The sequence below is a fragment of the Petaurus breviceps genome, unplaced genomic scaffold, assembly GCF_028583685.1.
Source record: "Petaurus breviceps papuanus isolate PSGF00001 unplaced genomic scaffold, PetGlider_PUasm1.0 78, whole genome shotgun sequence".
NCBI classification, from domain to species: domain Eukaryota; kingdom Metazoa; phylum Chordata; class Mammalia; order Diprotodontia; family Petauridae; genus Petaurus; species Petaurus breviceps.
Window position 1 is genome coordinate 4,002,414 of NW_027186502.1, and position 26,771 is coordinate 4,029,184.

Genomic DNA, 26,771 nt, shown 5'->3' on the forward strand with positions numbered 1-26,771 from the left:
CTGGGAAACAAGATATAAAGGCACTAGTGCATAGAGACCAACGTGCTCTACTGGAAAGTCAGAGGGAGAATGGGGGAATATATGGGAGAGAGAAGATTGGAGGGGGGATATTCAGTGGGATCGATGTTTTGGGGTGGTGGGTAAAGGAAAAATGGGGAGAAAAGTTGTAACTCAAAATCTTGTGGAAATGAATGATGTAAACTAAAAAATAAAAAAAGAGAGAGAAAAAAAGAAAGAAAGAAAAACAAAGATACAAATAGAGAAAAATCACAGGGCATGTCTCCAAAGTAGTTGGTAGCTAGGTGGTGCAGTGGATAGAGCATTGGGTCTGCTGTCAGGAAAACCTGAGTTTAAATCTAGCCTCAGATACCTCCTAGCTGTGTGACTCTGGGCAAGTCATTTGAACTACTCTGTTTACCTTTTTCTTCATCTGTAACCTGGGGATAATAGTAGTACTTGCTTTCCAGGGTTTTTGTGAGGATCAAATTAGATAATATATGCAAAGTACCTAAAAGTGCCTGGCACATAGAAAGCACTATGTAAATTTTAGCTATTATTATGATCGGTGTAAAATGCAGAGGGTAGGAATATGAGAAAAGCCAGAAATGTAAGGTGGTACCATATTGAGGAACACTTTAAATGCCAGAAAGTGAAATTTGAATTTTATTTGGAAAGAGAGAGCCACTAAGGATTTTTGAAGAGTTGTAATACAACCAAATCTATGCATAGAGTGATTATTCTGTTACTGTTTTATTCTATAAAATGAACAGATTGAAAAGGCAAGAGAATGGAGGTAGGAAGATAGGGTAGAAAGTTATTACATTTGTTCCTATGATTGGTAATGAAACCTTGTATATCTCAAATTATCAAGTCTTAAATACTAGTTTATATGATATATCCCATCAACAAAAATGTAAATTCCTTGACAACAGGTACTATTTTTTGTTTAGTCTAATTTCTTGTATATAGTAAGCAGTTAATAAATGCTTGTTGGATTGATTGAATTGGCTTGTATTGGTAATACTAGTAGGATTAGAGAGGAGGGGGTAGCTATAATAGATATTGTAGAGCTAGATGAGAAGTGAGGAGAGGCAAAAATAATCAACCTTCACTACAAGTTTGCTCTTCTAAATAACCCTCAGAACTTTTAGGTTCAGACCATTTATTATTTTAAAATTCATTTATTTACATTTATTTTTTATTTTATATATTTATGTTGACATTTATTTTGTTCGTTTATTTTATTTATCATTTTAAAATTTATTTTTTAAAAGGACACCAAAGACAAGGACTAGGAAAGATGATCTTCTGAAACTTGGTTTTGCTATATAAAGATAATGAGGTTTTTTTTCCAGCCAAAAAAAAACCAAAGTTTACTAAAGATTCTCCATATTGGGTAGACTCTTAAGGAATCCGAGAATTTTGTGACACTTGTATAGACAAGCAGGCCAGATAGAATCTGAACTAGATTAAATCTGAACCAAGTTGTTTTTTTAACTAGGCAACATGTTACATTGAAAAGTTGACTAGACTAGGAGCCAAGAGATTTGTGTTCTAGTCCCAGATCTGCCATTAATTAACTGTGTGACTTTGGGCAAATTGCTTTTCCCAAATGGATTTTGCCCTGTGGGTTTCTGTTTTCTCATCCACAAAATGAGTGGGTTGGGCCAAACTACAAGATCTCTTACAGTTCTATAATTCCATGCCTCTGTAGGGAGAGAAGCTATAGTAATTTAGACACTGATCTCTAGGTTACCATAGTGATCTCTTTATGACACTTCAGTATAAGATGTTAGATTATCCTTGTGCTTGTAACAGACTTGGCCATTGTTACACTTGATGTGTCTCTAGTACACAGCCACAGTTGCCATTGGAAGTTTTAAGAGTAATACAAGTGCTTATATCTATACTGTCACATAATTTAAATGCTGTGACTTTCTTGTAGATTACTCTTGTTGACTGTAAATCATTTCGCTTCTGAAAACTCAGCTACAGGGCACTGAATTCTATAGATATCAGTAATTCATCACAGGCGTTCTATATACTGTTGACTCTTCTATTTCATATAGGGTGTGCCAAGTTTAAAATTCTTCCTAATGAATCTTTTTTTTCTTTAGGTAAACTCAAGCAAAAGCATCATTGAAAATCTGGTTCCTGGTGCCCAATACCAGGTTGTGATTTACCTAAGAAAAGGCCCTTTGATTGGACCACCTTCGGATCCTGTTACATTTGCCATTGGTAATGTTCAGGGCACACCTTTAAAATTTTCCTACTGATTTTTCTCTGTTAAATAAAAATCCCAGTTGGAGGGCCACTGATTTGCACAAATATAGCATTGCCATAGAAGAGGCATGCTAGTTCACTGAAGTTTGCCTATACATAAATGACGTTATTCACATTGATTATTAAGCTCAATTATGACTATAAGGAAACAAAGAAGTTAAAATATCTGGCCTTGTTTTTGGAAAATATCAGTTGTAAAGCAGATAGGACTTCGAAGAAAAATTCTGAGGATATTAATACACCTGGGATTTTGTCTTTTCCTTTTTTACCCCCTCTCTCTTTTTTGACCCTTAGTTCCCACTGGAATCAAGGATTTAATGCTCTACCCTTTGGGTCCGACTGCCGTTGTTCTGAGCTGGACCAGGCCTTACTTAGGGGCATTCAGGAAGTATGTGGTAGAAATGTTTTATTTCAATCCTGCAACAATGATATCAGAGTGGACAACCTACTATGAAATAGCTGCAACTGTCTCCTTAACTGCTTCTGTGGTAATAGCCCCTTTACAAACTATCACACTGTCTTGTATTTTGATTCATTGACCTATTATAATTCATTCATCTATTTAATGTATACCTACTCTGCAATGTACTCTGCTTGCATGTTCATGTATATGTATGTGTGTGTCCACATATGCATGCTAAATTGGCACAGAGGATAGACCACTGGACTTTAAGTCAGGAAAACCCAGGTTCACATGCAGCCTCAGAAACCTAGCTGTGTGACCTTGGGCAAGTCACTTAACCTCTATCTGCCTTAGTTTCCTCATCAGTAAAGTGCAGATAATAATAGCACCTACCTTTAAGAGTTGTCATAAGAATCAAATGAGATAATATTATAAAGTACTTTGCACATCCTATAGTGCTATATAAATTCTAGCTATAATGTGTGTGTTATGTCTGAGGCTTATATATGTGTATATATGTATATATTGTATGGGTCTGATTTTACACAGCTAATGTGTTCTTTTAAAAACTGGAAATTAAATGATAAGCTCATTGAAATGGTTTGTTACTGCACTTTTTTGCTAATCAAAGTTCTTCTTTGTGATGCTAGCATGCACTTTTAAATTATCTTAGGTATCAACACACATTTTCATATGTTGGGTTGTTTAAAGTAAGGTAAAACTATACAGTACTTACTATTCTCTTTTGGAGGAAGACATAAGAGATTTATTTGGGTCATTCAGGGAATAGTGGACATTCCACTGGTGTCTGCTAGAATTGGACTCTAAAAAGGTAGGCTGGGCAAAATTCTCAAGGCACCAGGTCTAGGATTACATATCATTATCATTTCTTCCCTGATATTGGAAAGGGGAAAAAAATTCAAGTTGTCCTGCAAATTATTAGTAAAATGTATGATTGCAGGATGTTTATGCTTTTCTTCTGGGTTTCTGTCCTCACTTCAACAATGTAACTGTGACAAGTCTAAGTGCTTTCCTTACTAAGGCAGTTCTAAGTACCTTCCTTACTCCTAAACATAACCTGGGTGAGAAACTGATGGTTAATGTCGTACTCAGAATTTGTGAACAAACAGTGATACCATTTGACTTGGAAATGGTCTGAAAGCAATTAAAGGGCTGGAGTAGAAAGTCCTTTGCAAACTTTCAGTGAGTATATAATGTGAATTGTTACCACCATCATCACAGAACCAATTCTTGTGCTACTGGCCCTTTCACAAACATAAAAGCTTTCCTTGGGAAAGGCTCTATAGAAATCACTGTTCTTAGAAAGAATGCGGCGGGGAAGATGATTAAAAGGCTCCCAAATACTTCTGCGAAACATAGACTTACATAGGTTCTCTGCTTCCTCATCCTGGTATGAAGATGATGCTGGAATTCCAAAGGCTATGTCAATGTAGTCTAAGCTCTGACAGGCCCTACTGAATTATGTTTGTTCGTCAAGGTCTAGCCTACCTTCTCACTATGGAAAAATTCATTAGCAATAGATTGAACCATAGATCAATAACTCCCCTGGTCACGGGGAACATTTAAAGCAAATTAGTATAGACTCAACCAAGAAACTGCATTCAGGACCTCCATAGGAAACAACTAGATGGCTCATTGGATAGAATGTCAGGCCTGGAGTTAGGAAGACCTGAGTTCAAATCCAGCCTCAGACACTTACTAGCTGTGTGATCCAGGGCAAGTCATTTAACCCTGTTTGCCTCAGTTTCCTCATCTGTAAAATGAGCTAGAAAAGGAAATAGCAAACTATTCCAGTGTCTTTGCCAAGAAAACCCATGAACATTCTTTGCATGCTCTAATCCAGGAGTTTACAAAGAGTTGGAAATGATTGAACAACAACAACAACAAAAAGAAACCAGCAAAAATACAAGGAAAAGTATAGCATAAATAAATAGAATGATGACCCAATAGTAGAAGATAGCTGATGAACTAGAGAGAGGCAAAAAAGGTTAAAATGTAGAAAACACAAGTGAAAGTCCAGAGAACAAAGGACAAATAAGAGTAGAAAATACAATCTTAAGGAAAAGAAAGAGAACAACCAAAGGAAATAAAGAAGAAATGTGGAATAGAGATAGACAGAAATTTGGGAGTACCAAATGGGATAGATAAGGAGAAAGGTGGAGGAATAAGGAAATGGAATAGAAGGAAACAACTTTTTTTCAGAGAATATTCAATAGGCATGGAATAGGAGCATATTGTGACTTTCATTATTTATACTTTTAACTATTCTATGAGTTTTCTTCATGGCATTTCTTAATATGAAGTTAAGTAGGTGAAGGCAAGATTAATCCCTAAACAGTTTGATTATTTTAGTCATCAAAAAAAATCCCCCATAAACCCCTGAATTCTGAAAACATTCGTTATTTTTCCCTCTCTCTCAGTAGTTTCTTGTCTTTGTCTCCTGTTTCAGAGAATAGCCAATCTATTACCAGCATGGTACTACAACTTTCGGGTTACCATGGTGACATGGGGAGAGCCAGAACTGAGCTGTTGTGACAGTTCTACTATAAGCTTCATAACAGGTGCGTTTTGTGTGGGAAGTGGTTACACAAGCATTAATTTGAGATGCTTGGCAAAACCTCTCCCTCAAGTCTCAGTGGCAGTGCATTATTTCCTGACTGTTAATTATTTAGATGGTTGCCTTTAAAAATCAAAATGGAAGTGTCTTTTTGATTCACTGCACTTGGCTCTTATTCCCAATGTTAAGAATTGATTACTTGAAATAGGGCAGTGGAATGGATTTTTAAAAATAGGATACCCCATTGTCATTTACACTTCATGTCCAATTGGCTTTACTTATTTGATAAGTGAATTTTTCATTTTGTGCATACTTATAAACAATTTAAAGGTCATAGTTCAGCTAGTGATGAGAAATCCATTAGATTTAATTATGTTAAAATTCTCAGTCATAGTCCACTGGACAGAACTATATGTTGTATAGTTATATTAACTGTAGTGGTAAGTGTGCTTTTAGATAGATAGATAGATAGATAGGCATGTAAATATATGTGTGTATACAGATTACTTTTCAGCCCTTTCAAAGAGAGCTCCTTTGGAAGAAATCCAGAACTGATTTTAAAGAAGGAATATATACCATCTACACAGGAAAAACTGAATGGATTAATAATGCCTTGCTATCCAGATTAGGATATGCATGCAGTTAGATAAGATAACCTGTAGACCTCAATCATTTGTGTCTGTCTTGGACAGACAGTATAAATGTATCATGATTTAGGTCTAGATTTCATTAGGAGGAGGAAAAAAGTGGGTTCAATTCCCTTCGGGAAATTAGAAAACTCTTTTAATGAGCTCAAACTTCAATATCACTTAGAGGGCAATGAAAAGGAACATGACAGGTATTAGCAGGCTGAAACACAATAAATAAAAGCTACAAAGGACTAGAATTAAGGTTATCATTAAAGTTAAATATAGTTGAAAAAGACATTGGTCTGGACACATGAAAAAACCAAGAGGTAATCACTAGACAGTTTTTTATCTGATGTCAAAAGAAATAAAGAAAGTCTTTCTTTCCTTCTTTCTTCCCCTCTCCCCTGTCCCCAAAGTGGAGGAAATTCCTGTAATGAACTTATGGTAAAACATGTAGAGGATAGGCAAACATGGTTGGGCTATAATCTGTATCTTTGGAGGGAATGTCCATATAAATGACATCACAAATCTACTGGAGTATTTAGATAACCCTTCAAAGAGAACTTATTTTTAGGGGTGAATAGCATCATATTCAGGTTGGAAGTGGGAGTAGAGAAAAGAGTGAGGGAAGTGATGCCTAAGTAAATGCAAATAAAGAGGTATACAAAATAAATTTCTTTTATAAAAATAATTTTAATCAGATGAAATTAATTATTTTTGAGGGACTTGGAGAAGGGAATTTGTCATATATAAAATTCTACTATGACCAACTTACAGAATATCATTCCTCTAGTAATCTAGTAATATTTTAATTTTTCTAGAGAGTTGTTAGATTTCAAATCTAGAAATGTGGTCATTGTAGACTTAGAAAATGATAATTGATGCTAGAAAAAATCTGAAATCATATAGTCTATCCCTCTCTTTAAAAAAATAAAGTTTTATTTATGTCCTTTAGATTTTCATAAGTCATTTCTAGATATACCACACATCAAGTGATCCTTCGCTTAGCCTATAGTCAATAACTTATTCTTAAATAGTGAAGTCAAATGAACTAAAACTGAATACAACTGATAGAATCTGTAACCTAGTTTTCTACCTCTCCAACAAAAGAAGGAAGGTACATTTTCTCATCTCTACTCTAGGGTTAGTGTTATTCATTACAGTTCCTGTGTTCACTTTTGTTTCACATTCATTCTGTTCATTAAAGTAGTCATTGTGTATGCTATTTTCCTAGCTCTGCTTTTCTCTGTACTAGTTCATACAAATATTTACACATTTCTCTGAATTGTTCATGTTTGTCATTCCTTTTTATATTTATATTTTATAAATACATAATAATTTATATTTATATATTTTATATTCCTTATATTCCTTTTTATATTTTTTTGTTTGTTTTCATTTCTTATATATGGAACTAAGGAAGACATCCAAGTTATCAATAGCCAATGTTCCAAATAAAATGAAAATTAAAGCAACTCTGAGGTTTCACCCTGCACCCATAAGATTGGCAAAGATGACAAAAAGAATATGTTTATCATTATTGCATTATTATGCAATAATATTCTATTTCCTTCTTATCCCACAATTCGTTCAATCATTCCCCAATCAATGAGCATCCATGAGACAGTGTGGTACAGAGGTCTTGAATTCAAGTACCAATTCTGTCACTCCTGTGCGACTTTGGGCAAGTCATTCTTTTTTACTTCTCTGGCCTTCAGTTTTCTTATCTGTAAAATGAGAGAACTTTGACTAAATCAGAAGCTTTTCACCTTTTTGTGTCATGGCAAACTGGTGAAGCCCTTCTCAGAATGGTTTTTTTTTTTTTGCCTACTTGTATAATTAAAGGAAATGGTAAATTAGTTAAAATTTAGTGAAAAAAATTTGTAACATTTGTCATCCAAATTCACAGACTCATTGAAATCTACCCATAGACCCCTCCAGTTTAAGAACCCCCGAACTCAGTCCCTTCTGCTTCTAAATCTATAAATGACCTTTTTGTTGTTGTTATCACAATACTTGCTGCTTCCTGTCTTTGATGTTCTTAGAGTATATACCCAAGGCCAAGGAGATCTCTGTAATTCCCTCATTTTACAGATGAAGAAACTAAATTCAAGATGAGTAGAAATGACATGCCCAAAGTCACCCAGCAAATTGGAAGCAGAGCTGAGGTTTTGTATAAGTCTCCTGACTCACACCCACAACACCATTCTACCTCCCTAGTTCCTAGAATGATACGAAATATCAGTAATATTTAGAGGTATGCATATTATATAAGAATTTTCTGGAAATGTGCTTTCTTGAAATGCTTTTTAGACTGGTAATACTTCTGATGATTTTTTTTTCCTTCTCCCTAATTTTTAATATTTGTAAAACATGTGGAAGGATAAAAATTCCCCAGGCGTAATCAATTTGGATACATACAAACAGGTTTTCATCCAAGGAACTATGGTAGAATGGATACTGTGACATTATGCCAAAATAAAGATCTTAAATTATGTATAATCTCTCAGGATGTCAGGTCTGATTTTTGGGGGTGTGTGGCTGTAGTGGAGAAGAATAAGAAAGTACCCTATGTAACAGGGAGGAGTATCTCTTCCTCTTGCAGGAAGTGAGGAGGGTTATTAAAACCTTCACACTGAAGTCATCCACAATTATATAATTTTATATGAAAGCAGCTATTCACAGTTGCTGGTCAACGGGCCCCAAATGACAATTAACAAACCAATGGTGACATCTTGTGGCTTTTCAGAAACATCATAGACTTTTTGAAAGGGATAAAATGGTATCATAATCTGAAGCCTTCATCTAAAATGAATTAGATATCTAAATTTGATGCTATTTCTGCTTTTATTACTGTAAGCAAAATCTTTTTTCTTTTCACTAGAATTAGATGGTGGAGAGAAAACTGTTGTAGAAAATGTATGTGGTCATATTTGTTTCAGTACATCCATGCTTCCATTGTGAATATAATTAGTTCAGGGTTGTTTTGCTTTATTTAGCTCTTTCTATGATTCGATATCTTCAATTCTCAAATTCAGCAAGCATTTATTAGGTTCCTACTGTATGCAAGGCACATGGTTTCCAAGTAAATATATAACTCGTTTGAAATGTTTTTGCTAAGTGCTTTGAAAATCACCACTTCTTCTATCTCACACATGTGTGCTGTGTTACTTAGTTCAGGGTATTAACAAATCCATTTCATTAATAATTCTTGGTTCTATATTATGCCCAGGAAAGCAGGAGGCATATTAGAAGATGAATTCTGTATCATTCACAGATACTATGTTCTCAAGTTTAGATTACGTAACCAGGTTTAAACCTCCTCATTTGTATAAGACTCTTCACTGGTAGTGATTGATTAATCAGTACTCTATGCTTGAGTGAGGAGCAGAATTAATGAGGGTTTGGGAGAAGAGAGACCCTGGTTTTTCTGACTTCCAGCAAAATTTCCAGTTCCAGACTCTCTTCATTAAAATTATACTATTCCTTGAAAAAGAACACCTAATTTGTTCTTATAAATCAGCTGTTCCCTAAAATTGGGGGGTCTTGGCATCCTTTGCCCTTTGTAATGATTGCATTTTTTAACCTCCAGTTAAAAACTAACTATAGGATAAATTCAGAGTTCAACTATGTTTACGTGGCTAATTTGGTAACTTTTCCTCAAAAATTGCAATGGAAATAGAATTATGTTGGAAGTCAGGACAAGGGTTGGAATCCTGTCTTTACCAGTTATGTGATCTTGGGAAAATAATTTAGTCTTTCTATGTCGCTTAGTCACAGTGTCCTCATCTGTGACACCCCTACGAGCCCTAAATGGATAATCTTATGATCCTACAATAACACTCATTCCCTAAAACAAAACAACAGAAACCCTAAACCTCAAATGCACAACAATGGTCAGTAAATGGAATCATCTCTTTCTAGTGGTTAGTGCTGGATCCAATTTAGCCTAATGACATGATGAAAAATGTTATTTTTAAAACTTTACCTCATTTGGTGGAAATAATCTTTGCCTACTATTCCTACTTCTAGTTAATTAAAGTTAGCGTTTGAGATCCCGAGGAAAACTTAACATATGGACTTTAGCTATGCCAGAAACACCTTCATTATGAAACAGAATTCTTTGATTTTTTTTCTGGACCTTCAAGTAGGGTTTACCTACATAATAATTCCACTGGTGTATATTGGCATCAATTGTTACAAGAGGTGTACCTGCATATAAAAGCTTCTTAGGGATTCTGTAGCATTTTGGAATGCTTTAAGGGGTCTCTATGTCCTGACATAAACATGAAGAGATACACCTACCTTCTTTCTTTGTTTTCTTCTTTTGGAGGTGGGGAGGGGAATATGTATAGTTGCAGACTGTTGCTGTCAGACATGATCAGTGTTACTTGTTTCGCTCATAAGTAGATTAGATCTGGAAATACATTAACTGAATAGTTCAGGAGGGAAGTAGTCTCCAAGAAACCTAGTACCTATGCCATTCTCCTCACCTACCCAATTCTCCGGTAGATGTCACAGGTTCTTAGGACCATGGAGGGGGAAGGATCATTAGGATTTTATAGTACATAAATTAAATTATGAAATGAATAACCATTACTCTGTCGTATTGAAATGTGTCTCTTTTCTTCCAGCCCCAGTGGCTCCAGAAATCACTTCTGTTGAATATTTCAACAACTTGTTGTATATAAGTTGGATGTATGGGGATGACACAACTAACCTCTCCCATTCCAGAATGCTGCATTGGATGGTTGTTGCTGAAGGAAAGAAAAAGATAAAAAAGAGTGTATGTGTCCATAGAATGCTAAGACAGAAGTGACAGAAGATTTATTTGTGCATATGCTTAAAAACAAACCCACCGCGCACCATGTATTTCAAATTCTGACATCTCCAATGAATGTTAATTTCTGGTTTGATTTTTTGTTTGTATTTCATATTTTCTTTTTTATTATATACTTAATAACTATGAACATTTCTAGAAACAGAGGACAGAAAAAGAGGACTGATATGTGAAACTGTGAATCTCTTATTACATTAATTTTTTTCCTAAGTATATGTTAAATATAATACAATACCAAAATTATCTTACTTGTCTGTGCCCCTTTTCACCTTCTTCTCTATTCTATGTATTTTTAGTGTTTTTTATGTTCTTTTCTTTTCTTTTCTATCCTCTTTCACTAATTCTACATATTGACATAATGCACATTTTCCTTTTTCTACGTATCAACTGTCACAGCAACACAGAGGTGCAGCGAAGTTACACATCTCAGCCTGTCCTATCTCATCCTCTGTCCTCATTAATGCACAACCTGACATATGTATCAGTGAATGCTGGGTTTTAACTCCCTATTATCTTTGGAGGGGATGGGATAAGGGAAAGGAGGAACTCAGTGTTGGGACTGAATCAGAGAAATAAGTGCTTAGGGCTCAAATGCCCAACTCCAGCGCATAATAACCAGACTAAATAATATATTTGGGATCATTGGATCAAAGAGCTAGAGCTCTGAGGATTCCCAGAAGCCCTCTAATTCCAACCCTTTCATTTTAAAAATGAGGAAACAGATCCCTGGGGGATTATAGGATTTGCCTGATACACTTATCAGAAGCAACTGGACATATGTGGTAGAAAGCTCTATGATAATCCCTTCTGGAAGAAGCAGAGATGCCCTGGTAAATGTTTAACAATTGGTTCTGGGTGGGGTTGGGGGTGGGATCTACCTATGACACCACTTTTAAATTTAATAGCATTCTTAACGTTTTCTCCATGGCTTGCTTAAGTCTAGACAGTCAACAAAATAATAAATCATGACTTGACATAGTGTCTGCTGATTTCTGAGGTGTAAAATTTAACAATTGCCTCTCTAGGCTGGTTTAAGCATATGCCCTGATGTGATGTGCACCTCATTGTGTAGCGCTGAACCTGCTCTGTGCATGGAACTCTCACATCATTATCAAAAGGAATTACACATCCCAGCAACAGATACCATTGATATGTTGTGCCATAAGAAGAGGGATTTTTTTTTTGCTTCAAATTTTATAATCCTTTCAGTTAATCCCACCTCTCCATTTACTATACCAAGGTGTGTGAGTCACTCAATCTCTCTGAGTCTCAGCTGCCTCATTATTGGGAACAATAATGGATCATTAGTGGGGGGTTTTTTATCTAACTATCTCAGTCACCTGACCTGGATCCATTAGACTTTTTCTTGTGAGGTCACATCAAAACTTTCATATATGCATCAAAATCTCCTCCTTTGGAAGTCTCAAGAATAAGATTACAAATGCAATCTGTTCAGTCCTTGAGTAGTAGCTGATGAAAGTTTTATGGTTAGAAACTGACAAGGCAGTAGTTATATTGAATTGTAATAAGAAACGTACTGTTATTTTTAAAATAATTTACCTTCCTAATTTTTTCTAAGTTTATAGGTTTTATAATTTCTAAAGTTATTAAAGCTTAAAAAGAGACTTTGTGGAAATGATGTATTTTGTGTTTTGAGTTTTTATACATGATTTTGATTACTTTTGCAGATAACACGCAATGTAATGACTGCAGTACTGAACCTACCTCCAGGTGATATCTACAATCTCTCAGTAACTGCTTGCACTGAGAGAGGAAGCAACACTTCCTTGCCCCATGTTGTAAAGCTGGGTGAGCCTACTCTGTGTGTGTGTGTGTGTGTGTGTGTGTTACATGGAAAGAGAACTCAACTTTGAGTAAAAAAGACACCCTACTTACTAGTAGTGTGTAAGTAGCTTATCTCCTCACTGGCTGTGTGCAAATGTGAACAAATCACTAGCAGCTCTATTTAACCAAGGCTATTTCACCATTTTATAAGGGGCACATTTATATTATATACCACACAGGGATGTTGTGGCTACAAAAAAAATGTTTTGTAACCATAACATGCTAATAACTGTAAATAGCTATTACCATATACATCTAAATGTAGACCATCTGCTAATAGACATCATCAGTTAGTCAATAACCATTTATTAAGTGTCTGCTATATACTAGGCACCATGCTAGGCACTGGGGATGCAAGGAAAGACCCTTTTTGTCCCCTGGATGAATGACGGTCTCTTCTCTCAAGGGCCTCACAGTCTAATGGAGGAGGCAACATGCAAACAACAATATATAAACAATGTATACACAGGATAAATTGGAAAAAATCATCAGAGAGATGGTGTTAGTATTAAAGGTAAATAGAAAAGACTTAAAATATATGTTTAGAATGGAAAACAATATATATAGAAAGGGACAAATTAAAAAGTATCTTTGATTGTGGTCTACATTCAATTTCTATATGAGCCAAAAGTTGTGTATATATATAATTTATATGATATATAATATTATAATTTATATATGGACCTATATTCATATTTCTATTAGAGAATGAATCCATGTAAAGATTTCAGAGAGTAGAAAAGCATATGTTAAGTGCCTACCTTGTTCCAACAAGCTAATTTTCTAGACTCCCCCAAAAGATGTATCAAATGAAATTTGTAGTGCCATCTTCTTAGGTTAGGAGCAGTGTGCTGGCCCTTAAGTCAGGAGGAGCTGAGTTCAAATCCAGCCTCAGAGGCTTACTAGCCACGTGACCCTGGGCAAGTCATTTAACTCTGTTTGCCTTAATTTCCTCATTTGTAAAATGAGGTAGAGAGGGAAATGGCAAACCAGTATCTTTGCTAAGAAAACCCCAAATGGGGTTACAAAAAGTTAGACCTGACTAAACAAAGACTTCTTAGATTATTGATCCAATACTGCTGCTATTCACTTCGACCAAGATAACCTACATGCAAAATAGTATATGTTTATTACAAAAAAAAAAGAGCTTCACAATTTTTGGGGCTACTCAATTTTTACAAAGACTTTCTTTCACCACTGTTGAACCCACTGGTAAAAAATGGTGTTCCATGGCATGGATATTACTGTGTTTCCCCGATAATAAGACCTATCCCGAAAATAAGCCCTCCCCTTACAGTGTAAGATTCCTCTAAAATAAGCCCTCCCCCGAAAATAAGCCCTATTGAGATTGCTACTGTAGTGAAGGTGATCCCCTGCGATACACGCTACATTACGGTACCCTCTGTATGCACTGTTCCCCCCCCGCCTGTGAAATGCACGCCGCGCTCCGAACTGCATCCAATCAGAGCTGCAGCAGTGAGCGCGTCATCCTGTTCTTCCCCAGTGATTTGCTTATTGAATAAAGGTATATTTTTTTGTTCACATTTACCTGTTTATTAAAATTGCTGTCAATGTTCATTAAAATAAGCCCTCCCCTGAAAATAAGCCCTCTGGTGTTTTTCTGTCCAAAAAAAAATAATAAGACAGTGTCTTATTATTGGGGAAACATGGTAGCATTGACAAACCAATCGCTTCTCCTCAAGTTCAGTGAATAAAAGACAAATTAATGAACATGCTACTTTTTTTGTACTACTTGTATGACCATGTTTTGATCACTGACAAAAGATAGTGCACTTCTCTAAGGATAATCCTTCATCTTTGATTATATACAATGCAAGGGACTTACAGTGCTCACATTTACACACTCATATATATGTCTGGGAATGTTGATGCTTTGATCATCAAGACATGATTTTTTTTGCCTCTAATTCTTGACAGGCATGAAGGACCTGAAAACTCACACTGACAAAATCATGAACCTTTTGTAGTATTGAAGTAAAGGGTAGATTGGGCCCAGAATCTCAGATTAGGGCCTGTACTACAGGCAGGAATAAGTGGCCTTAAATTGTGAAGGTCAAAGGATTGCAGGGGCAGGGAACCAATCACATCATTCCATGGAACACAAGATAAATGAACTCTTTTTACTGGTCAAGATTTACTGGAAGAAGGTCCACCAGGTTAGCTGTAGTAGACATGCTGAAAGGACCCAAGTTATTACCCTCCCTTTCTGTTCTAGCTGGAAGAAGATTTAAGAGCACATTTGCATGTGTATAAAAAGTTCTAGCCAAGATTGCTAGGAAAGAGAAGTCACAAGAAAGAGGTGGCAGAGCAGGGGTTTTCAGTTTCTAAACAATGTTTAGAAGTGATATCTACTAGTCACTTGGAAAACCATGAGATAAAGATTAAGGAACATAGAGCTGGCAGCAGCAGAAGCAGCAGCTACTAAATAAAGAGCCTAAAATTCTAGTGCCAAACTGAAGGCAGTAAGAGAAGAGAATGGACCAGAGTAATGGCACTGCATGCTGACTGTGTCATCCTGAGAGGCAGGGACATTGGGAGAGCAAGGGAGCCATGGCAAGTCACTAGATCCCTGCATAATGACCAGATCCTAAGGAGGCAACAGAGTTCAGAGATACAACAGAGTTCAGCTGAACCAGGAACCATGCCATGTTCCTCTCACATTTCTAGGACCTTTCTAAGTATAGTACTGAGAATCGGTAGGCACTGAGACTGACCCTCTGCATGGGAAGAGAAACTGGGCTCACTAAGTGGGAGACTGTGACTAGTGCTTTGCTAAAGAAGCTCAGATGTAAGTGCCTTCTCTGTTTTTATTATATATTTTTGAAAGTCTTCCTGATTCCAAGGCCCACCCTCTTTTCATTCTATCAAGCTGCCTCTGACTATGTTCTTGATGCCATCAATAAATCCATTCTCTGTTTATTGTTTTGGAAGTGTAGTGTCTACAAGAATCTGGGGAGCTCTTCATGAGACAGGGACAGATTCTTATGTTCTCAAGGGGAAAAAAGAATCATAGAGATTGTTATTAGAGTGAAGCCCACAAGACTGGACCATATCTGTTAGTCAGAAGAAAGGGATCTAAAGGCTTTGTTGACATGTGAATTACATCAATCTACTGGGAACCATGAACTTGGTGTATGTGTGCATATGTATATTCATATATATATGCATATGTGTGTTTGTACATATAATGATATGTTTTCTCATATACATATATACATATAATGATAACTGTAATTAAATATGATTAGTTTCCTTTGAATTCTCTATTTTATGCACATGAGAACATTATTCTGAGGAGTCACATGCTTCCTGAGATTAGCAAAAAGGTCCTTGACACAAATAAGGTTAAGAACCCTTGGTCTATACTTTAATGATCAGCCACTCCCATAACTTTCTTTGAAAAGACCCACATTTCCCACTAGATTCACTACTCTGCCAACTGAAAGTAGGGAACAAGTCTACTTCACAAGTTGGTGAAGGAAAAGTCATTTCTTGAGAACAAAACAAAATTGACTCAACTTGAAGGTGACAAATGTTACTGGACAGCACATGTTGAAATTAGTTTGTCCCTGTGTCGTTTTACCCAGCATTCCCAAGTAGCAACTTTGAATTTCTGCTGCAGACCAGTTCTTCTAATGCAAGGAAGTGACAACTCCCTGTGCTTGTTTCATTTGTTAGCACACAATCTATTATTAGATGATGCCTATAACTAAGCTTAGCTTGAAACAGGAAGTTTTCTAAATGCAGAAATATGTGACATGGAGGAGGAAAGGCAAGATGTTCTGCTCCTGACTTTTTAGATGCAAACTGTTTTTAAAGATAGTGGAAATTTATGGACTCCTTAGACGCCTTTTGTTTACTTCTTCCTCTTGATGGTCCAAAGGCAAAGTGATAGGTTTGTGAAGGGATAGGGAAACCAAAGGTTTTACTTTTCTTTGCCTACAGAACCAGCTCCTCCAAAATCACTTTTTGCAGTGAATAAGACTCAGACTTCAGTGACTCTACTATGGGTGGAAGAGGGAGTTGTTGACTTCTACAAAGTCTTCTGTCAACAAGTTGGCTCTAACCAGGAAATAAAGCTCCAGGTATTGTACATTTCAACCTCTTCTTTGAGTTTATTTTCATTACCTCAGGCATGTTACTTGAACAAGAAGAATCTTCTCTATGTATTTTTAGTCAACCAGAATTCAAAACTACATGCAGTGATTGATCTTTTGGGCTATATAATGTAGATAAATAGAATATATTAAAAGTTTTTTTTTTAATATGAGAACCAAAAGCGAGGTCTGGTGATTGTTTTGACTTTAATTCTTAATCCTTGAGCTTTCCTTCATCTTATGTGGGTAAAGGGGAGGGAACTGGAAGAGGAAAAATATATATTTATATGAAAATATTGTGGAATAAAGACAAACTAAAATGCTTTAAATGCCTCAGTCTGGAAAGAGGAGGCTGAAGATAGGATTAGTCTTTAAAAACAGGAAGGTTAGGGATAAAAGGCTATTTATCAATACTATTTACCTAATCTCATAGTATACCTTACAAATAGAGGGTACTTCTTGAGGATTAAGGTGGCAAATTTGGGTCAAATGAAAGGATGTACCACTTTACACATCAATTAATAAACCAACAAAGTGATTGAAGACGTAGTAACTTTTTTTAAGTTGTAGATAAATTTGTAGGCAATAGTTCCATACTGGAATGCTCAGAAAAATTGTCATAGAGTTAATGAACTTTGGAACTGAAAAGGACCTCAGAGATACAATATGTTTCAAAATACATTTCTTTGAAAGTGCTATTAGAAAAATACAATTAAAGAATGATCTCTTAATGCCATTGTCAAAGAGAGAATCCAGGGTTAAATAGATTGACCTGACCCATCATGTTAATTCTATGTTTTTATGAAAAATTCATTTATGGGAACTTGTCTACTGCTAATGATAAGGTTGAACAAGGAAGGTCCTTGATGTTCCCTTTCATTAGTCTTTGGGTCCATCACTTTCAGGCCAAAAGCTAGGACAAGGACTCCTAAAATAGAAACCAACTCCACAGTGAAGAGAATCTCCCACACAAAGAGAAATATAAGTGAACCCTCAAGTGGAGGTGTCTGACACTCCCCCCTTTGCTCCACAAAACCTCTGAGTGCAGACCAAACCAGATTAAAATGTAATTGGTAAACATTTAACAATAAATAAAACATAGAAAACATCACATTTTAAAACTAAGTCAATATGGCCCACAGGGAGCTACTGTACAGATTAGTGGTCCCAATTTCCGTTTGCTCTAGAGAAGTGAAGGGAGTAAATCAAGCATAGGCAACCTCTGAGAAATTTCAATGAGTAGTAAACTTAGGCAATTTCCTTAGATATCTCTCCCTCAATCAAATAAAATTCTTCCTTTTCACTTTCTCCTATTTTCTTCCTTTTCCTTGTCTTCCTTTCCTATTTCTTTTTTTCTCTTTCTTTTAACACTTCCTTACCCTAGTTCTACCAATGTTACCATAAGGTATTGTTTAGCCTTATTGGTGGGTTCTAGGGATAAAATGGTTACTACTTTTAGTGTAAATTATTCTGTAAAATTCCATTGAGATGTTTTATATGAAGGAAAGGGTATGGACTGGCATGCAAAAGAGAGGTTAAAGGGATGTTCAGAGTCAGGATTTATTTAGTAGAATTTATAGTGGTGACCAGGACTATGGATACTCCAACCCTGGTAACATTTCCTTTTTAAAGACAGGGAGCCCAGCCTTTTATTTTACCACCTGTTTTTCCATGGGGCATGTGAAGGAAAAGCAGAATGAGAGGAGATTTATTTTGTTTAGTCCCAAGACAGTCCTATGCATATACATATTCAGTGCATTTTGGAGGATGCATCCTTGGGATGGATGTATGATTTGGTAGACATTTAATAAGCTTATTTCATTCCTTTTCCCCTTCCTTACTACAAATATGCTCTTTTTGCTATATACTTATTAGCCAAAACTTATTTCTTTTTTAATTTTTTAAAATTTGCAACCAAGGTAGATGATTTTTTAATTTGCTTTTTTTTTTTGGAATGGGTAAGGCAGGGTAATTGGGCTTAAGTAACTTGCCCATGGTCACATGGCTAGTAAGTGTCCGAAGTTGGATTTGAACTCAGGTCCTCCTGACTCCAGGGCCCATGCTCTATTCACTGCACCACCTAGTCGCCCCCAAAACTTGTTTCTTACCTAACATTTCTCATTCAAGTTTGCTCATCAAATAATCCGTGAGTCAACAAGCACTTATTATGCACCTGCTATGTGCCTGGCACTGGGCTTAAGCACTGGAGACACAAAGAAAGGCAAAAAAACAGTCCCTGCTTTCAAGGAACTCACAGTCTGGGGTAGACAACATGAAAATAATTGAGGAAACAAGAGATAGATAGACAGACAGATGGATGGACTGATGGACAGACAGATAGGAAGGTTGACAGATAGATAACTGGATATATAGGAAAATATAGATGCACATATATATTTAATGATAAATAATCAACAAAGGGAAGGCTCTAGCTTTAATGGGAAAGGCTTCTTGTAAAGGTGAATTTTTAGCTGGAACTTGAAGGACACCTAGGAAGCAAAGAGGCAGAAATGAGAAAGTTCCAGGCATGGGAAACAGCCTGGGGAAAAAGAATGTCTCATGTCCTTCACTCCATTGACCTTCCTTAGCACCATCCTTTCAGAGAAGGGTGATGGAGAAGAGAGAATGACGCTGAAAATATTTCTAACAGCTTGGACTTCACTTAGCTTGGGTGACTGTAGATTTTTGCTTGGTGGTGAGGAATGTGCTGATTCCCTGCTATTTCCAGGAATGCAGTTACTCAGTTCACCCAGTAACCAGAGTTATAGAGGCAGGGATTGATAGATATTGGTTCTGGTTAAGTGAGATGGATATGAGGTGGTGCTCAATGCTTCCAGCATTAACTGCTTTGGGAAGAACTTCTTAAAAAAGTCAATGAAGTGCATTCCTCTCTCTCTTTTGTTTCCTCCTGCAACTCTAGGAGCCGGTTTCTGTTTCTTCCCATATTGTGACGATCTCCAGCCTCCTGCCTGCCACTGCCTACAACTGTAGTGTAACCAGCTTCAGCCACAACAGTCCCAGTGTCCCTACCTTTATAGCCATCTCCACAATGGGTAGATACATTTACAACATACATTTTCTTTGTAAACTGTTTCCAGCTTTGTTTTTCCCTTTTCTTTCCAATTGTATGCTATGCTTTTTAAAAAACACTTAGCTCCAAAGTGCTTTCCCTGATGTTCACAAGCCTATAGTCCAAATTGTATTTAGATAAAATATAATTAAAGGTGTTGGCTGCTTCAGGTTTCGAATTACCCAGACATTTATCAGATTATAGTACTATGACATTGCCAGGGCAAAGCAGAGAAATTTTCTGAAATAATGAGTAGAACTGGATAGAAAAACTAATATTTTTTAAATTTTCATCTTCTTGTCTTATCTTTTCTTGTTTCCTAATTTCATAGTTTTATTTTGTATTCAGATTTCAAAATGTCTGAGTCAGCGCAATCTTTTCTAGCGTTCAAATCATCATTTATATTATCCACAACCCAATGTAAAGACATCTGTTGTTAAAATTTTTTAAGAACATGATCATCACATTTTTGTGGGTTCCATTATTACCATTTTCTTTTATATAATTTCATTTCTACATGTATTTTCTCAGAGGTGTCAAATATGGAGCCTGTGACCCACATGGGGTCCTAGTGGCCCTGAACCAGATTAAAATATAATTAACAAAATAAAATTTTTAAAAACCTAATAAAATAGAAAAAATACATTTTAAAACTAAATCAATATGCTGTCATCAGGGATTGTTATATATGGTTTAATGGACCTTGTTTCTATTTGAGTTTGACACCACTGATCCATAAAAACACAAAGTAGATTTATGTACCGTAACCTAGTGTATAATGTTGTACATTTGAAATACTTATGAGGCAACAGAATAGTAGATAGAAAATTGGCCTCAGAGCCAAAAAGACTTGGGTTCAAGTCCTACCTCGGATACATATTAGCTATATGACCCTAGGCAATTCATTTAATCTCTTGGTGCCCTAGACAACTATTTAAGACTATAATTCCGTAATAGGTGCTGATCTGCAGGGACTATCTCACTGAGAGTTCTCCAAACCGATGAAATCACAGGCCCAACTCAAAGATTATAACTAGGGTATAGAAAGAGATAAACAATGAACACTATATTACATTGGTACCCATGTAATGATAAGAGATCTGAGGAAAGGACCCTTAGGTGGATGCTTTATGGTTATTTCAGGATATGGATAACAAGAGATGAGAATAACAAGATATGAATGAATAGTGTTCTACAGCGATGAAGGAATATTCATATCAGGGAGATCACAGAGTAATCAAAGCATTAAAGTATAAATATAAAAATATAAATCAACAAAGCATATTTTTAATAGATCTTGTCTATTAAATAATATAAATTGGATCTTTTAATTATAACAGATCTATCATTTAATAGATTTTTTAATCTCTTTGATAATATAATTGGACAAGAATTTTGTTTTTCCTGCGAGAGGAGGAATAGGTAATCCTTTCACAGCACCTCTGATTTGCTGCATTTATATAAGCTATACATAAACATAATCTACAACGATAGAAAATTGTACAATTAGACTGTTGTTATAAATGAAACATTTTCTTCTTTTTTTTCCTCACAAGACTGTAAGGTAGCTGATGTATTGTGTTGTCATCCTCCTTCTACAGACAAGGAAACTCAAACCCATAGATTTTAAATGATTTGATGAATGGCAAATCAGTGGCAGTACAGGAATGTGAATTTCATTCTCCTAACTTCTGCCGCTTTCTGTCATGCCACATGACATGTCAACTAGGGCAAAGCCTTTCCCTTTCCTAGGATTTTCCAAGAGAGAAGTGGAATATAACCAATCCCTTGAGGATCTTGTGCACCAGTCAGTTCAGCAATCTTACTTTTAATTCAGGAGGAGGAAATGATTTTAACATGGTCCCCTTTATGCAGTGTGAGTGGGCAATATCTTTCTGTACCCTAAAGCCTTTCATAGGGATAAAAGAACCAGGATCATTAAATGCCTGCAATAGTTTGGATATCAGATGGAACATGTAGAATACATAGTCCTTTCATAAAGTATTTTGCCATTGACTGATAAATTTAATCTCTTAAACTGGGGAGATGGATATTTAAGCCTATAGATCGACAGAATGAACTCTACTAGCAGTCTGTTCATATAACTTATTACTGATGAGGGCAGCTAGGTGGCACAGTGAATAGAGCACCATGTCTAGAGTCAGGAAGACTCATATCCACGAGTTCAAATACAACCTCAGACACTTACTAGCTGTATGATCCTGGGTGAGTCACTTAACCCTATTGGCCTCAGTTTTCTCATCTGTAAAACAAGCTGGAGAAGGAAATGGCAAACCACTTCAGTGTGCTTTCCAAGAAAACCCCAAATGGGTTTGCAAAAAGTCAGAAATGAATGAAAAATGACTGAATAACAGCAACAAATTATTGATGATCAAAAGAGAGAGAAGCATACTCTGACAATTCAACTAATGATAATGATTGTGATAACAATTAGCACTTAAATAGCCTTTTAAGCTTTTCTAAACACTTTATACTTACATATAAATTATATATGTGTGTGTATATATAAACATACATACTGGTTGCTGAAGTGGAAATGGTAAGAAACTTAGATAAAGGTGACTGAAGAGACAAGATTCTAAAGTGTTCATAAGAAGATTAGGTAGGAAACCATGGCCCAAAGTCCTATAGAGGAAAATACCTCCAGAGGGTTTGGAAACCCAAGAATAAAATTCTGAAGGACAGGGATTAAACCTGTGATTTTATTGGAAATTTCATTTTATCAATATGTCTACACTTCCACTGAACTTTATAGTCTTAGAAAGGTATCTAGAGCGGTGTCTACTCAAAGTTACATTCAAATAGAAATAGGTGTTACACTCCAATATAAACAGATACCTGCAGTTGTATGTTCACTTAGAAAACCATGAATTAACATTATCTCTTGTATTCTATTTTTATTTATTTTGTTTAACATTTCCAATTACATTTTAATCTGGTTCTGGCTACACTCAGGACCTTTGCTTGCCGTGTGTTTGATAGCTCTGTTCTAGAGTACTGAGAGGTTCAAATGACTTGCTAGGAATTACTCAGCCAGCGAGTGTCAGAAGTGGAACTGGAACCCAGGATTTCCTGGTCCTGAGGTTTGTTCTCTGTTCGCTTTTCCTCTCCGAGGCCCAAAAGAAATATTTATGATGAGGAGGGAAAAAAGGAATTCTCTGAAGAGAACAATGTAGACACACACTTTTGAATCCATTGACTCATCAATAAATTTAGATTTTAAAAAGAACACGCCCTTGGGGAGGCCAGGTGGTGCAGTGAGTAAGAACACCGGCCCAAGAGTTGGGATGACCTGGGATCGAATCCGGGCTCTGATACTTAGCACCACACCCAGAAACAACTGGCCATGTAACCTTGAGCAAGTTACTTAACACCAATTGCTTAAAAAGAAAAGAAAAGAAAAAAGAACATGCCTTTGCAAAGCAGAGGGAGGAGAGGTAGGAGGGAGGGTATGGAGGAGGAGGGAGGGGGGAATGTATTGAGTACTTTTAAAGTGGTAAAGAAGATACAAGAAAAGGAATATAACTATGGATGAATATAAAAATGTAGAGATATCTTCTAAAAATAGAATTAGGAACATTAAAGCTTACAGTGAACTGAGGCTAACGATGAATGTGATAAAGAATGAAAAGATGGTGTTCCTTTTAAAGCTGCATTAGGAAATAAAGGAGAAAGAGACTAGAAGAAACAGTGATAGTTTGCAACAGAAATAATGATTCGACATAATCAGGTCAAAAAGAATTACATTCCAGGGTATTAAAAGAATTAGCAAAAGTGATATTTGACCACTGGTAGTGATGTTGGACAACTCATGAGGAGTAGGAAAGGTATTATAAGAGTAGAGATGTGTAATTGTTTTCCAGTCTTCAAAAATGTGAAGAAAGTGGGGTCTGAAAACTATAGGTTCTATAGACTGATCCATCAAAAACAATCTAGGTATTATTATAGAGTTGGTGAGTGCATATCCAGAAAATGAAAAAAATGATTAAAAATTCGACATGATTTCATCAAGCTAATCTCATGTCCCCCTTTGCAGTGAAATTACCAGACTGAAACACTAGAGTAATGCTGTAGATATAGTTTACTTTGATTTCAGCAAAGCATTTGATAAAAATTTCTCATATTGTTCTTGTGGACAAATGGAAAGATAAGGGCTAAATTGAAGGGTAGTGAATTCAGAACTGGTTCAAGACAAAAAATAGTCATTAATGGGTTAACGTCAACTTAGAAGGAGGTCTCTAATGAAGTGCTCCAGTTTCTTTTGTGACCCTCTACTGTTTTACATTTTAAAAAAATAGCAAAATAGATAAAAGCATTGCCGTAATTTGTACTAATTTTGCCCACGACACAAAGCTGGGGAGCACAGCCAATGCACTGACTCAGAAATGATCCTGACAAGATAGAACACTGGGACAAATATGCTAAAATAAAATTTAATAGTATCAAATATAAAGCCCAATCTTAAAGGCTTTTAAAAAAAGCAACTTTTTAAGTACAAGCTTGAGGAGGTATTTAAATAACTACATGTGAAAAAGATCTGAGTGCCTTTAATGGACTGCGAATCACATAAGAGTCAATAGTACAATATGACAACCAAAAAAAGGTCAATGATCTCTTAGGCTAAATTAAGAAAGACATAGTGTCCTTGTTTAAGTAGATGTTAGTTCCCTCATATTTTGCCATGGTCAGACACATTTGGAGGATTATGTTCAATTCTGGGAATTATATTTTCAGAAGATGATTCACACCTTCAAAAGTCCCAAGAGTTCCAGGGAAAGCAACCAGAAAGATGAAAGGCTTTGTTTATGCCTTATGAAGATCAGTTGAAGAAACAAGAGATGTTTATGTTAGAGAAAAGAAAATGCCTTTGACTATTTGAAGGGTAATTAGACTTGGTTTCTTGGTTCTAGAGGAAGAAGAATTAGGAGTAGAAGTTGCAGCAAGGCCCAATATTAAGAAAAAAGACTGTAACAGAACTATTAAAAAATAGTTAGCTCAGGTGGCAGAGGGTTGCTCCTTTAGGTCTCTCAATTAAGGCTGGAAAGCCACTTGTTATAGAGGGGGTATTTAGTTGTATGGTTTGGATTGATTGACCACCAAGGTTCTTTCCAATGCTAATATTTTGTAACTTCTTGGTTGTCCACAGATATAATGATACCCACACTTTCCAAATCCCACAGTGATCTTAGTCGTGAAAGAAAAAATAAAAACCACTTTGGATCTTTGAAAAGGAGACATTAATTAATTCTTTCAGAATAATATTTAGCAGCCAGGACTGATGAAATTTACTCTGTGATATCCTATCCCAGAAAAATTAATCGTTTCCTTGGGTGAGCCCCAAGTTAATAATAATTAGTTATAATAGTTAATAATAAAATCTGAAAACAACAACAAAAATTGTTAGTTTCTATGTGCTGAAGTGGGTAACTAACATATTCAACTTTTCTTTGTAGTTACTGAGATGAATCCCAATGTGGTAGTAATCTCAGTGCTGGCAATCCTGAGCACACTCCTGATAGGGCTGCTTCTTGTTACACTCATCATTCTCAGGAGAAAGCATCTGCAGATGGCCAGGTGAGTCCCATTTCCCACTAAGCAAAAATGGCAATTTTTAAAGTTTATTAATTAGTTTAATTTAGTTTTTTTTGTTTCAATTTTTAGTTTAATATTCCTAGAGTAGTACCCTGTCATAAACCATATTGCATTGGAAGTGAGATCTGGGCAAACATTCCATCTCAAAGCATTTCAGACATTTAACTTCTACACTTCACAGAAACAGAATTTCTTTTCCTTGAACTGTTATTCCAGTGATATCATTGCTAAGACTTACTACCGTGGTAACATTTTATTGTTAATGACCATTTAAAAAATGATGCTATTTATGTATTGTTAATCTAATGAACTGCAGAGTCATGGAAGAATAATAACAGATAGTTTAGGAAAGATGTGGTCCTGATAAATGTGGGAAGATCAGTGCAAACTTTACAGGATAAGTAGAATTGTTCTAAAAAACCTTTTTTTTGTGAAGTTTTCTAACTAATGTCATATAATCTTTCCAATTTGAGGATCAACCTTTTAGAGTCAACATTCTTAATGATATGCAGGAAGGTTGAGTGTTATTATATGATATCACATTGGCTATCTTCTCATCAATTAATCCTCCTGTGCCAGGCAATAATACTTCTCCAGTGTCCCCCACCCGGTCCCCCTCCTTCAGTCCTGAGGGCTGTCTGCCTGCTGGTCACTGAGGGAGGAACTTCTTTGTCCTGTTCATCATAACTGTCAGAAATATAACCATAACAAAGAATGGAATTCATAAAAATATTCTTTTAACCCATAATTTTGAAAACCTGACATTTTGGAAGTCATGACAATAGTCTGCATACCTTGACACACTGTCCAACAGGGTGGTGACATAATTCCTTTTCTCTAGGAATCATCATCCTGGGGACTTTGGGGGAAGGCAGATTAGAATGCAGGGTAGATAACTCATAAAATAAATAACAACTGATATTCATATAGTTAAATTTGCAAAGTGTTTTACATTTATCTCGAGAAAACCTGACAATTTGATCTGACATCAAAGTTATTATTCAGCCAACCAACAAGCAAGAATTTGCTTTGTTTAAGTTCTAGCTCTATTCTTGAAGCTGTAGTTGATTTAAAAAAGAAAATTCTAGCAATTTATTTCACCTTCTGAGCATACTATTGTTAAAGGTTGAATGGAGAACATGAAAAGTAGCAGACAAATTATTTATCCCTAACTATATATAAAAATAGCAGAAAGAAGAACACAAAACTTTTAAATGCATTTTTATTTGTAATATTAAATATGGCTAGGGGCGGCCAGGTGGCTCAGCGAATAAGAGCACCTGCTCCAGTGTTGGGACGACCTGGAGATCGAATCCCGGGCTCAGACACTCAGCACCACACCCAGAAATAACTGGCCTAACCTTGAGCAAGTTACTTAACCCCAATTGCTTA

General features: G+C 36.0%; 1 protein-coding gene across 2 annotated transcripts in view; it reads left to right on the top strand.

Moving 5' to 3' along the window:
- The window catches only part of PTPRO (protein tyrosine phosphatase receptor type O), a 215,492-nt gene that overhangs the window by 120,518 nt on the left and 68,203 nt on the right, over nucleotides 1-26,771 (top strand). For both annotated transcript variants that reach the window (XM_069106126.1, XM_069106127.1), the window contains exons 8-15: nucleotides 2,118-2,238; nucleotides 2,578-2,771; nucleotides 5,157-5,268; nucleotides 10,528-10,679; nucleotides 12,422-12,542; nucleotides 16,545-16,684; nucleotides 19,617-19,749; nucleotides 25,241-25,361. In XM_069106126.1, coding sequence (XP_068962227.1) covers nucleotides 2,118-2,238; nucleotides 2,578-2,771; nucleotides 5,157-5,268; nucleotides 10,528-10,679; nucleotides 12,422-12,542; nucleotides 16,545-16,684; nucleotides 19,617-19,749; nucleotides 25,241-25,361 — 1,094 coding nt within the window. The remainder of the gene's footprint in view (nucleotides 1-2,117; nucleotides 2,239-2,577; nucleotides 2,772-5,156; nucleotides 5,269-10,527; nucleotides 10,680-12,421; nucleotides 12,543-16,544; nucleotides 16,685-19,616; nucleotides 19,750-25,240; nucleotides 25,362-26,771) is intronic.